This window comes from Bubalus bubalis, chromosome 1, assembly GCF_019923935.1.
Source record: "Bubalus bubalis isolate 160015118507 breed Murrah chromosome 1, NDDB_SH_1, whole genome shotgun sequence".
NCBI lineage: Eukaryota > Metazoa > Chordata > Mammalia > Artiodactyla > Bovidae > Bubalus > Bubalus bubalis.
In genome coordinates, this window is record NC_059157.1 from 7,311,677 (window position 1) to 7,325,792 (window position 14,116).

General features: G+C 50.0%; 1 protein-coding gene across 4 annotated transcripts in view; it reads left to right on the forward strand.

Moving 5' to 3' along the window:
* Positions 1–4,932: 4,932 nt before the first annotated feature.
* Positions 4,933–14,116, forward strand: part of SH2D4A (SH2 domain containing 4A) — a 63,564-nt gene continuing 54,380 nt past the window's right edge. The window contains exons 1-2 of one of the 4 annotated variants that reach the window (XM_044926222.2): positions 4,933–5,315; positions 11,088–11,294. In XM_044926222.2, coding sequence (XP_044782157.2) covers positions 11,114–11,294 — 181 coding nt within the window. In that variant the 5' untranslated portion in view covers positions 4,933–5,315; positions 11,088–11,113. Of the gene's footprint in view, positions 5,316–10,159; positions 11,295–14,116 lie in introns of those variants that run through there. The other 3 variants (XM_044926247.2, XM_044926318.2, XM_044926279.2) reach the window with 3 other exon arrangements.

Below are 14,116 nucleotides of genomic sequence, written 5' to 3' on the forward strand. Positions count from 1 at the left end.
GCTCTTTGCATCAGGTGGCCAAAGTATTGGAGCTTCAGTTTCAGCATCAGTCCTTCCAATGAATATTCAGAGTTGATTTCTTTTAGGATTGACTGGTTTGATCTCCTTGCAGTCCAAGGGACTCTCAAGAGTCTTCTCCAGCACCACAATTTGAAAGCATCAATTCTTCAGCACTCAGCCTACTTTATGGTCCAACTCTCACATTCGTACATGACTTTTGGAAAAACCATAGGACTTCTGTTGGTAAAGTGACATCTCTGCTTTTTAATACACTGTCTAGGTCTGTCATCGGAGAAGCCGATGTCACCCCACTCCAGTACTCTTTCCTGGAAAATCCCATGGATGGAGGAGCCTGGTAGGCTGCAGTCCATGGGGTTGCAAAGAGTAGGACACGACTGAGCGAATTCACTTTCACTTTTCACTTTCATGCATTGGAGAAGGAAATGGCAACCCACTCCAGTGTTCTTGCCTGGAGAACCCCTTGGATGGAGGAGCCTAGTAGGCTGCCGTCTATGGAGTCCCACAGAGTCGGACACGACTGAAGCGACTTAGCAGCAGCAGCTAGGTCTGTCATAGCTTTCCTTCTAAAGAGCAAGTGTCTTTGAGTTTCATGGCTGCAGTTACTGTGCGCAGTGATTTTGGAGCCAAAGAAAATAAAATCTGTCACTACTTCCACTTTTTCTCCTTCATGAATCACAGCCTTGTCATGGCGAAGGGGCTTGCATGGCTCCATGAAGCTATGAACCACACTGTGCAGGACCACCCAAGACAGACAGGTTGTAGTGAAGAGTGCTGACAAAACGTGGTCCACTGGAGGAAATGGCAAACCACTCCAGTATTCTTGCCTAGAGAATCCCATGAACAGTATGAAAAGGCAAGCCATGGAATTGCCCCGAACCCAAGTGTCCCCATTAAGATACAAAGGCCTAGCTCACAAAACACGTTAGGAGGACTGAACAAAATAATAGCTTGAAAATGCTTTGAAATGTTGATCTGTACGGATATATGGGGTCACAATGACTTAGAGTACATTCAGATCTGCTGCTGCTGCTAAGTCGCTTCAGTCGTGTCCGACTCTGTGCGACCCCATAGACAGCAGCCCACCAGGCTCTGCCGTCCCTGGGATTCTCCAGGCAAGAACATGTCCATTGAGTCGGTGATGCCATCTAATCATCTCATCCTCACTCCTCCTGCCTTCAATCTTTCCCAACATCAGGGTCTTTGCAAATGAGTCAGCTCTTCGCATCAGGTGGCCAAAATATTGGAGTTTCAGCTTCAACATCAGTCCTTCCAATGAACACCCAGCACTGGTTTCCTTTAGGATGGACTGGTTGGATCTCCTTGCAGTCCAAGGGACTCTCAAGAGTCTTCTCCAACACCACAGTTCAAAAGCATCAGTTCTTCTGTGCTCAGCCTTCTTTATAGAGTGCATTCAGAGCGTTAGAAACCATTTCTATCTGACCAGTAAGTGTCATCTTTTTAGTGACATATGTTATTTCCTTGGAGTCTCTCTAGGAAATAGTATTTAAAGAATAAAACAATAGGATTTGAGTCTTTTGTTCCGGGCATTTGATTAGACTTTTTTTTGGCTCTGTTGGGTCTCAGTTGCAGCATCTGGGATCTTTCATGGTGGTGCAGTGTTCGGGCTGTCGTGGTTCTCGGACTTAGTTGATCCACAGCATGCAAGATCTTAGTTCCCTGATAGTGATCGAACCTGTGTCCCTTGCATTGCAAAGCACATTCTAAACCACTGGACCACCAGGGGCGTTCCTAATTAGACTTTTTATTCAGCCGGTTTAGGAGGGCTGCATACCACACAGCAAAACTAGCAAATCAAACTCATGCTTGCAAGCCCAGTATTGACCAGAAATCCCTCCTTTTCTATTAAAAAGTCAAAGTAATTTCTGGTTGTCAGGTGCTTTCTTCCCCCTCTTGTCTGTGAACCCCTCCCCTACTTGGAAGGAGTGCAGACTTGAGGCTCCACAGGCTCTTCCAAAAGGAAGAGAGCTCACATAAGAATTCATAAAAAAATCACCTCTGTTCTCTTTATTCTTCTGATTTGATTCCTTTGCTCCATGTCCTTCTGCCTCCTCCCCTGTGCAGAATTTGATCCAAGGAAGAGCTGAGAGTTGACTGGCGGCTCCATCAGTACCTGCTTATTGCAGCCAAGAAGGTCATGGCCCAGGTTTGCTTTCTCCAGAGGGGCTGGGAAGCTTGTGGAACCTGCTGGGAGCACTGGGAGTGGCCAGCAGAGCCTGGATGGGGGCCTATGCCCACCACTGGCCACAAGGCATGCAATCCCGAAGGCGGCTTCCATCTGCTCTTCATCAACAGACAGAGGTGCTTATGTTGGAAGAAAAATACAGGTGATGGTTCCCTTCATTCTCACTCCTGAACTCAGTAAGGTAAATGATCTGGTTAACACAGTATAATAACTCTGTAACGACCATAAGTCAGAAACTGCTTTAATTCTGTTTTCACCACTGAAGCCCTGTGGTGGGGAACCTCACTTTTCCCCCACTTTTTACAGCTGCAAAATTATGTCCAGATAACATCCAAATTCTTTCCAGCCCTAAAATCTGTGTGATGCGCTGTGTTTTAATGAGGACAGAGGTGTAGCATTTACTCCCAGTGAGGGTTCCCGGGGTGGCTATATAAATTCTATGCATACAGATTCCTTTCTCCAAAGGGAGCCTGTCCATGTTCATATTTCCCTATTTATAAGGCATGATCTGTCATTTATTGGCCATAACCTTCCATTATACTGGATGCTGTACAAGTGTCCTTGTTAAAATACTGACATGCCAATAAAACTCACTCTCTGTCTCAAACTTAAACAACAGCACTCATGCTGAGGCCATAAGCTGGCTCTTATTTAAACATACACGTAGGGGAAGAGATGAAGTGTCTTACTTCACCCCAGGGTAGAGTCAAGACTGTTTCCAGTTAAAGAAGAGTCTTCAGGCAAACAGAGTGTAAGGAGGGAGATGGCTCTAGAGGGCAGAACTGAAGGGCTGCCTCCAGGAAAGGCAAGGAAGTGACGGGGAATGCCTGGAGCCTGGCTGTGTGTTGGGGGTGGGGGGGCGGTGATTTCAAAGAGCAAAGCTCTGGCTTCAACTAAAAGGCCAGAGGGGACATCTGGGTTTCACAAACAGGAGCAGTGAATGGAAGGAAAGGTGTTGATAAGCCAGAGCTCTGGTCTCACACCCTGCATTTATGACATGAGGGGCTGTCCATCCCCACACACGACTTTGGGATCAGAACCAAGAAGGTGAACACTGGCTTCATGTTTATTTCTGTCAAGTCGAGGGGCTATGTTTGGGCTTCCCAGTAGCTCAGTGGTAAAGAATTTGCCTGCCGGTTCAGGAGACACAAGAGATGAGGGTTGGATCCCTGGGTGGGGAAGATCCCCTGAAGGAGGAAACGGCAACCCACTCCAGTGTTCTTGCCTGGAGAATTCCATGGACAGAGGAGCCTGGCGGATTGCAGTCCTTGGGGTCACAGAGTCAGACGTGACTTGGCAACTGAGCACGCACACCACACAGGGTCTGTAGAATAACTCTTCAAAATCTCCCCTATCAACTTCCCTCACATTTTAGTGGTTCCATCTTTGGCCACATGAGGACCTCCTAGCATGCTTTGGGGAAATGTGGTCTGTGCTCCGTCTCAGTCTCAACAAAATAACTCCTGGCGGGGGCGGGGAACCAAGGGGCAAGCTTTAACCCTCCCTCAGGTGATTGTAAGCTGTGCTTAAGAGCGACTTCTGGGCTCACCAGCAGTAATGCTTTGTAAACCTAAAATGAAACTATGCACTTTTTGAAAAGATGGCACGAAAGACAGAAGTTAGGAAATACTTGATTTTGAATCCAGTCCAAGCAAGAGATGAGACTTTGGTTTCCTTTGTCCTAGGAGACCTAGTCCAAGCTCCCTGGGAAGATCTGAGGATACCGGGACACTTGTAAGGGCTTTTAACAGAACTTCAAGAGCAAGACAGCTGGTGATACAGCTCACAGGTGTCCCTGACTTGCCAGTGGCCAGTAGGGTGAGGCTCAGCACCCTGGCAAGGCGTGGTGGCCCAGACCTCACTCGACAGGCACGTGAAGGCGGGCAACCCTCCCACAACACATCCTGGATCACTGGGTGGGGAGATGTTTCCCACCGGGAGCGTGGCCCGAAGGCAGACAGAAGTGATGAGAGCCTCATAGTTAAGTCACAGAGTCACTGATGTGGGATCAGTCCTGGCAACAAGTTCATGATTTCAAGGAGGCAGAAACATACATGCGGCTACTGTACAAGGCAGTGCTGCCTGCAATGGGGCCGGCTGTCTGCTCCCTGCATGTCTGGCTTCACCATGACCAGCATGGTACCCAGCAAGCGCTCATTAAATGCCTCTGGGGACTGTGTTAAACTGACTTTGTAGTTCTTCAACTGCTTCACCACGGAGTGTTAGGGTTCCCTCTGAGCAGGCGCCAGCAGCCAGCCAGGTTAAATGACACTCCAGCCAGAAACACTCGACTGGCCATTCAGTTAATAAGCAGTGGGAACCAAACCCAACCAGAAATTCTGCCCTGATAGGATCCTTAGAATAGCTCTCAAATAGCTACTCAGGAGGCTTGACTTCCACCCCCAGGTTCTACCTCTCCAGTATCTTCCAAGGTCCTGAGAGGCTAGAAATGGGAAGGTTTCATTTTTGAAAGGAGCAAGTCAGGTAGGCTGTGTAGACAGGTCTACACTCGCTGTTTACCCCATTTCTCCCTGACACCTGTGACCAGGTTGGGGTAGGGTGTGGTCACGACAGCAGGCTCCTTGCTCCACACATTCTGAACGGTTCTCTGAATGCAAAATGCCATCGGACGAGTCCACTCTGCCTCCAATGAGCTGTCCTCCCAGATTTCCTTCTCTGGCCGCGGCTCCTCCCCCCCGGGCGCCACCCAGACCTGTGCTGTCCCCGCGCGCAGTTCAGCGCCGCCTTCACCCTCTTAACTCTCTTGCCTTCTCCCCTTCTCCGCACTTCTTTCATTTTCTCTCCCCCCAAACCCCCGGACTGACCGTCTCCAGTCTCCATCTTCCCAGCCTGTCTCCTCCGGGTCCTGGCCTCCTACAAAGCCGTACCCTTGCGGACCAGCGCCCGGGAGGAGTTTGATAATTGACTTAAGGTCAACAAAAGAAAAAAAGTGAGCTCGGAGACGCTGGAGCACAGGCTCCTCCGGCGGAGCTGAGAAGGGCTCCCGGCTCCGGGCCCCAACCTGCTGGGACGCCCGGCCGGACCCCGCCCGGCCCGCGGGGAGCACGGAGGGACGCGCCGGCGGCCGCAGGTGCGGGCGGGCTGGGGGTCTGGCAGCGGGCCGGCGGGAAGGCCCTCGGCCTGCGTCTCGGCCGCGCGTCTGTGCAGCCGGCCGCGCTCTCGGCGCCCGACGGCCAGGGCGGCCCGGTCCCGCGCGGGCGGGAGGCGGGAGGGGCGGCCAGCGCGGGGTCTCCCCGCGGGTGGCGGTCCCGCGCTCCTCCGCCAGGCGGGCTCAGCTGCGAGCGGCCCGGTATCCGGTGTCGGGTGTCCGGTGTCGCCGCGCCGGCAGGAGAGCGGCGGCGCAGAGAGCGGGCCGGTGGTCGCGGTGAGGGGCGCGCGGGGCCGCGGGGCGCGCGGGCAGCTCCGGGACGCGTCCCTCGGGGGAGCGCCCCGGGCTGCCGGGGAGGGAGCGCCTGGGGGTCGCGGACGAGGAAGGCGGCGCGCCAGGCGCGGTCCCCGATCCCGTGGGCGCGGGGTGCACTGGGGGGGCCGCGCGGGGCCGCGGTGGGGGCGCCACCCCTCGGAAGGCGGGCGCAGAAGGTGGCCGCAGGCGGCCGCGCGGTGACCTTCCCCTGCCCTAGGGTTCGCGACGGCGCCTTTGGGGTGGCGCCCGGGGCACTGGGGAGTCACTGCGGGTTCGCTCAGAGTGTCTTTCTCTCCCCAAGAGTTATAGGAAAGAGGCGACAGAGCGTCCCTTTCTTTCTAAATAAACTTAAAGAGTCAGCTCAACCCTAAAAGCTTTGTTGGATGCCTGCTTAAGAAAAGTAACGACTTGGATACAAGTTTTTTATTTAGTTTTTTTCAGTGAAGAAGTAAGTGCAATTAATGCGGGCGTAGATCTGGCATGAGTGAAATTTCTAGATAAACCTGTGTGCAGTGATTTCAAATTTCTGAAGAGTGGTGCATCATCTTTACAGAATTTACCAAATTGATGTTGCCCCCCCCAATTCATTTTATCCTCAAAGAGAACCTTTGTGCGGGTAGATTAATAACGCAAAGTTAAATGAGATAACTGAAAGTCTGAAAACAGCTAGCTGTTTGAAAAGAATTATAATTCAAATGATATTCTTACCATTAAAGTTATAATGTCCATATCACAATATTTTTATGATTAAAAAATATTTTTATGATTAATTAGGCTGTTTTTTTTTTTTTTTTTGGTGCTCAGTCGTGTCAGACTCTTTGTGACCCCATGGACTGTAGCCCCCTAGGCTTCTCTATCCAGGGAATTTTCTAGATGAGGATACTGGAGTGCCTTTCCATTTCCTTCTCCAGGGGATCTTCCAGACACAGGGATCGAACCTGGCTCTCTTGCATTTCCTGCATTGGCAGGCAGATTCTTTACCACTGCACCACCCTTTCGGGTGAGGTCTCAGAGTCATCAAAAATACAAAAAGTCCTCTAAAAAAAAAAAATCATTGTTTAGAGGACAGTGGCCCTAAACCCCAGTAAAGTATAATCAAGTATGAGAGCCAGGCCACACCTATGGGAGTCCTGGAAGACAGCTGTGACCCATTAGAAATTTATTTTTGCAAAAAGTAGCAGACGTGGACGTGTTGCTTGTCAATTTTGTCTTTTAAGAAAAGTATTGCACAGGAAGAAACTGAGTTAGCCCAGCTTTCCTTTTTGCTGGATCTTGAATGGGGGGGAGCCCGCTGCACTAGGTGTGCCAGACTTGGTTGCAGCACTAATTGTCAGGGGGTGAAATAGGGGAAATCCTGACCAGTTGATTTCCTCCTTTCTGCTTCCTCCACCCTGGCTCCACTTGCCTCCCTAAGTCCCCGCTGGATGGTGTGGCACAGACCTCAGGTTACAGAGTCACACAGTTCAGGCTCCTTTCACGGTGAGGAAAGCCAGTGCGGGTAGTGAAGTGACACCCAGCCCGGCAGAGGCAGGGCTGGCCTCCCGGGCGCGCCGGCGCTGTGTTTGAGGTTCTTACTGGCGGGCCGCAGCCTCAGCCTGGCATGCAGTGTTTGTATTTCAGCAGCCTCGCCCTGCAAGATTCTTGTCAGCTGGATCCCCAAGTTTTCTTTGAGGATAGGGGGAAGCCAGTGTCTTTCCCTGAAGGTCCACTAATTACCTTTAATGCAAAAAAAAAAAAAGCATGTTTGGGGGAAACCGCACAAGATCAAAGCTGTGAGAGCTTGGACCTGTCTTCCCCGCGGCACAGAGCCACCCTTTCCCCTGGTCTGTCTCCGCTGCTGGTCTGTTCCCCAGGGGCTGTGGATGGAGCTGCGGGTGGATGCTGTGTAGACTGAGTGCACTGTGTGAACGCCGTGAGCCCCGCATGTCTGTCACTTCCCGCTGTCCTTCCTAGGGTGGGGGCTTTTCCGTACCTGCCCTCCCCTAAGGCCACCTGCACTTGCAGAGATGAGGCTCCTGCCCCCCGAGAGGGTCAACCCTGCCTCATGCACTTTGGGTTCAGCATTTCCATTGCTGCCAGAACTTGCTTCTGAAACATCACCTGTGGTTCCCCATCCCGGTAATGCTCTGATTCTGAAAGGTGAAAGTTGAAGTCGCTCAGTTGTGTCTGACTCTTTGCGACCCCACGGATTATACAGTCCATGAAATTCTCCAGACCAGAATACTGGAGTGGGTAGCCTTTCCGTTCTCCAGGGGATCTTCCCAATTCAGGGATCAAACCCAGGTCTCCCGCATTGCAGGCGGAGTCTTTACCAGTTGAGCCAAAAAGGAAGCCCAAGAATACTGGAATGGGTAGCCTATCCCTTCTTCAGGGGATCTTCTGGACCCAGGAATCAAACCGGGGTCTCGTGCATTGCAGGAGGAGTCTTTACCAATTGAGCTACCAGGGAAGCCTGATTCTGAGCTCCCAGCAGACTCCGCGCCCCTGACCTGGAGCCAGACGGCCGGGCATACACCCTCCATCATCTTGTAGGAAATGGGGATGGTGAGGGGCTGAACTCCAAGGTTGGGATGAAGATTCGTTAGTTACTGCCTTCACTGCTCACGGTCATGGCTGCGGCTGGGGTCAGCGTCTGAGACCAGGAGTGCGCCGGGTGGGGAGGGGAGAGCGGATTCAGCCCTTTCAGGGTTTTCCTGTTTAGGCGCTGCCTGGCCTGTCTCTGTTGCTGGGAGTCGCCCAATTCCAGACTGGGGAATAGAGCGGAAGCCTCCAGCTTCCCTGGGCAGCTCCTCTCCCCTGTGTTTTATTTCTGCAAAAGTCAACCCCTGGTCAAGAAATGTCCCGGCGTAAGGACCTTTACCAGAATGTCATATATAGCTTTTATTATGTTGAGGTATGTTCCTTTGGAATGTCAAGGACTCATTCACTTTGACTTCTTAGCACTTGGTCTCCAGCACTGGACTCCAGTGAGCTGAGGACTTACCTTCTTCCTGCCATTCTGACACCTACAGACAAGAGCTTATCCTCTGGAAACCCCCCTTGAGTGTAGATTTAGTTGAGCCCCTCTCCTGGAGACCCCAGAGTCAGGAAAGCATCACAGGACATCAGTGGTGTGGCCGTTAGAGCCTTTGAGGGTCACCTCAAAGCAAAATACAAAGCTAGCCAGGAAGCTTGGGGCGGGTGTGGCTGACTGTGTTAGAGTCGGACAGTGCCTTTAATTCTTTTAAAAATTTCTCTTAACACTGTGTTCCATTTGGGCCCCGGGTAGTTGAATGCTGCAGATGGCGGGGGTCGTGGTAAGCCTCAGTAAAAGTCCCTGCTACATCAGGGCATGTTAGTGAATGGAACTACATGTCGTTGGTACTCAGAGCCCCCTGGGTACCCTGGCTGTTGGGCTGTTGCTCATGCTTCTCTGAAAAAGCTGGTGTAAATGGAGAAACAGCTGTGCAAGGAGGCGGAGCAGGAGTGAGGCTGCAGGAGCCTCCCGGGCGTGAGAGGAGTGCGGCAACCTGCCTGGGGGTGACCGGGAGACGGGCCTGGACTGACCGGGAGACCGGCCGGGGCTGACCGGGAGATGGGCCAGGGCTGACTGGCCATGGGCCTGGGAGGGCCGCCATGTGGCTGAGTGACTGGTCTGGAGCTTAAGAGCCTTTGAACTTAGTTTGGAGAAAGAAGATACTTGAGAGGGCGTGGCCAGATGGTGGGATTGTTAGTCCGTTTCTTAGAACATAGGTGATCCTGAAGAGTTGAAATAAATAAGCTTTTTGTGCATATCTTATTATATTGGAACAAAATAAGCATCCTTTTGTCCCCCCAGAATGGAAATGTGTACATCATTTTATTCTAATGACAAAAATATGAAGGTTTGCTATATTTTTTGAAAATAGACCAAATGGAAATGTGTGAAGTAGAACACATCTGCTGAGGAGTAGGTACCCCTGTGAAGTCACCTGTGTGCTCAGGCCCAAGGCTCCTCCGTCTGAGAAACTGTCTTACAGAGCGAGGACCCTTTGTGATGAGCCTGATCACCTCTTCCGTTCAGTTCAGTTGCTCAGCCGTGTTTGACTCTTTGCAACCCCATGGACTGCAGCACACCAGGCCTCCCTGTCCATCACCAACTCCTGGAGCTTGCTCAAACTCAATTCCATTGTGTCGGTGATGCCGTCCAACCATCTCATCCTCTGTCGTCCCCTTCTCCTCCCACCTTCAATCTTTCCCAGCATCAGGGTCTTTTCCAAGGAGTCACTTTGTCGAATCAGGTGGCCAAAGTATTGGAGCTTCAGCTTCAGCATCAGTCCTTCCAATGAATATTCAGGACTGATTTCCTTTAGGATGGACTGGTTGGATTGTCTTGCAATCCAAGGGACTCTCAAGAGTCTTCTCCAACACCACAGTTCAAAAGCATCAATTCTTCTGCACTCATCTTTCTTTAGAGTCCACCTCTCAGATCCTTACATGACCATTGGAAAAACCGTAGCCTTGACTAGACGGACCTTTGTTGGCAAAGTAATGTCTCTGCTCTTTAATATGCTGTCTAGCTTGGTCATAGCTTTTCTTCCAAGGAGAAAGTGTCTTTTAATTTCACGGCTCCCCCAGTTTATCTGGTCTGTAAATTTAGACCCTGTGAAATTAGGGTATCTGGAAGAGGCACGCCTAAACCCTGGTGCCCTTCCAAAATGCACGTGAGTGCCCTCTCCTGCTCTGCCCGGCTTCCGTGGTTCTAGTGAGTTGTCTGAACACTGAACTGTCCTTCTGTGAAGATGAAAGAACATAATTGTGTGTATTAACTGCCACTTGTACGGGAAAATGGGAAAACTGCAGTATGGTCTAATTTTTATTTCTTCCTTAAGCCCGGCTTGGGTTTGGGTGGGTAATTCTCTGAAATCTCAAAAACAGTGTTTTCTTTTGGAGAATGTTGTTTGGAGAGAGGCTTTTAATTTCATCCCTGCCTTTGTCTCTTTAACTGTTTTTAGCTGTGGACGTGGTGGTTTGTTGAGCTCGGAGGTAATCGCATGTTTGCTTAGTTGGAAGAAGGCCAAGCCTCTGTTAATTTTTTGTTTCCCTGAGAGTGACCGGTAAAAAGTTAGGGTTTATTTTTGTTGTTGTTGTTGAAGTATCTATGGAAATTACAGGATACAGGTTACACAAAGCTCTTAACAAAGCTTGCCTGAAATAAAAGCGGATCTGTGTTTCCGCCAAGCTTACTCCTAAGCCTGTCCTGGCCTTTGTACCTTTTAACACGGTTGCATCTTGGCTGTTGCTCTTTGCACGTTCATGAGTGGTGTTTTGGGCAGGGAGCCTGGTGTGGGAACCCAGAGCCAGTTTGCTGAACTGCCATCGTCCCAGCCCCACGAGCATCTGGGAAGGTCTGTGGGTGCCCCCCCGTGCCAGCCGAGGGGAGGCAGCCCTGGAAGCCGTTCTCAAGAACTTTTGCCCCAGGTGTAAAAGACTCCAGCCCTGCAAAGATGCTGAAACAGATCCTGTCGGAGATGTACATAGATCCTGATCTGCTGGCAGAGCTGAACGAGGAACAGAAACAGATCCTGTTCTTCAAGATGAGGGAGGAGCAGGTCCGCCGCTGGAAAGAAAGAGAAGCAGCGATGGAAAAACAGGAGTCCTTGCCAGTGAAACCCAGACCAAAGAAAGGTAAGCGGAGCTCGCTTCTCCCGGGAGCCCACGCGGCAGGCTGCCTCCCTGCTCATTTTCATGTTTCACGCTGGTCAGCAGCTAGCCGCGTTTGAGGTCCAGTTTGGCAGGCGGACCCTCAGTGTTACCAAGCTTTTCATGGTGCAGTTGATCAACCTGAAGTGTGCACGCATGCGTGCACGCGCACACACACACACACACACATACACACACACACGAGCGGCAATACTCTGGAGTGGTGAGGCTGAGAGCAGATGTCTTTCTTGAAACCAAACTGACCTTAAGCTGCAGTAAAAAGTCACTTGGAGATGAACTCGAGGGGCATGCAGGAAGGGTCCACCTCGTCTTATCCCAGATGCCTGGTATTCTGCTGTGCTGGGCTTAGTTGCTCAGTCGTGTACAATTTGCGACCCCATGGACTGTAGCCCTCCAGGTTCCCCTGTCCATGGAATTCTCCAGGCAAGAATACTGGAGTGAGTAGCCTATCCCTTCTCCAGGGGATCTTCCTGACCCAGGAATCCAACCAGGGTCTCCTGCATTGCAGGCAGATTCTTTACCAACTGAGCTATCAGGGAAGCCCCTCGTACTCTGCTACCAGCATGCAAAGTCTTTATGGCTGCATCTCTGTAGAAATGCTGTTTCCATTCCGTAGACTCTGAAAGATGTTTCTTTGAGTCTTCTGTTTTTAGGGACATTCACTTTCAAGATGCAAATACTACTAAAAGGAAAAAAGTCATAATGCTAATTTTTTTAGTGTGAGTTCACCTTTCAAATATACTACCTCTTCCTGACCCAAGGAATCCCTGTTAGCTTGGCCACGTCTTTGGGGCCATGGATGAGGAGGAATTCTTTGTATATCAGGGTTAAAGCATAAACACACAGAGACATGGGAAAGCGTGCATTAGCGCACACACACCCGTCCACATGCTTTTTGTTATGGACAAATACCTATGTTGTTGGAAAAAAGCAGTTTTCAAAGTCACTTACAGAGGGGCATTCAAAGATCAATTTCTCTTCATTTTTCATTAAGCCAGGAAAAATAAATTTGATAAAACTGTTCAGGGTTTCAAAGACTGAGAAAATTAATCTCCCTTGTTTGCACAGACTCAAAAGGGAAGTCAGTTTAGTGACCTTTTTCTTGCACTGTCTTTTATTAAAACTTTTTCCAATTAAGGTTTTATAGTGATATGGAAGTAAATATGAGTAGTTCATTTATTATTATCACCAATAGCAGCTATTTATTAAACCCCTGTTTTGTCAGACACCACGCAAAGCACTTTTACATACATTACATGTCATCTTCACGATATTTCTCCAAAACAGGTATCAGTGGTCCTGTTTTACACGTGGAGAAGTGCAGTAATACATGCAAGGTCACACCCCAGTTGGTACCCAGGTCCACTGGATTTCACAGGACTCTGCACTCTCCAAGGGCATCCTTGGTTTTCCTTCTAGTGGTAACATGTCCAAACTGAAGCATGAGCCTGTATCTTTCCGATCTGGCTTCTTCATTTCCTTGCATCCTTTGGTCTGAGTTAACCAAGTATAACGGGGCCTCCTGGCACCGTATTAGTTGTGAACGTGACACGCAGACGTGGTGGGTGACTGTGTAGACTGGGGCCGCAGAAGGGCTCTGTCCCCTGGAGTCAGTGGCCTGGAGCTCTGTCCCCTGGAATCAGTGGCGTGGAGCTCTTTGAGAGACTGGGTTTCTCACTTTTGCTGAGTTGGTCTCCTCCTGGTGATGTAAGATGAAGTTCCTTGCTCAGGTTCTTCCTTTGCAGGTTGTAGGTTTTTCCCTTTCGTCTCTTTAAATGTATCACACTACTCCCTCCTATCCTTCAGAAAAAGGCTGCTAGCCTTATGGGACTTCCCTTATATGTTATTTGTTGCTTCTCTCGTGCTGCATGATCAGTCGCTTCGGTCGTGTCTGACTCTTTGTGACCCCATGGGCTGTAGCTCACCAGGCTTCTCTGTCCTTGGGAGTCTCCAGGCAAGAGTACTGGAGTGGGTTGCCATTTCCTTCTCCAGGGGATCTACCCAACCCAGGGATCAAACGCACATCCCTCTTGCGCCTCCTGCATTGGCAAGTGGATTCTTTAACACTGTCACCACCTGGGAAGCTTTTCCTTTGCTGCTTTTAATATTCTCTATCTCTAATTTTTGTGATTTTAATTACAGTGAGTCTTGGTATGTTCCTCTGTGGGTTCATCCTGTCTGGAAGTGGTCCCCAACCTTTTTGGAAGCAGGGACTGGTTGTAGGGAAGACACTTTTTCTGTGGAAGGGGGGTGGTGGGGGATGGTAATGTGAGTGATGGGGAGTCACTGCAGCCTGGAGGTTGGCGACTCCTGCTGTCTGGAAGTATGTGCATTTCCTGGGCTGGAGTGACTGCTTCCTTTCCCAGGCTAGGGGAATTTTCAGTTATTATGTCTTCACATATTTTCTCAGGCTCATTTTCTGTCTCTTTTCCTTCTGGGCACCTATAATGCTAATATTAGTGCCTTGATGTTGTCCCCAAGGTCTCTTGACCTGTCCTCATTTCTTTCCATCCTTTTTTCTGCTCAGCAGCAGTGATTTCCACTCCTCCATCCTCCAGCTCACTGATCCACTCTTCTGTATCATTTAGTCTATTGTTGATTCCTTCTGGTGTATTTTTCATTTTAGTTACTGTATTCTCCTTCTCTATGTGTTCTTTATATTTCCTAACTCTTTGTTTAAAAATTCCAACTTCTTGCTCTGTGCATACCTGCTGTCCTCCTGAGTTCTTTCATCATCTTTTACAAGCACTGCCCTGAGCTCCTTCTTGGGTAGAAAGCTTATCTCC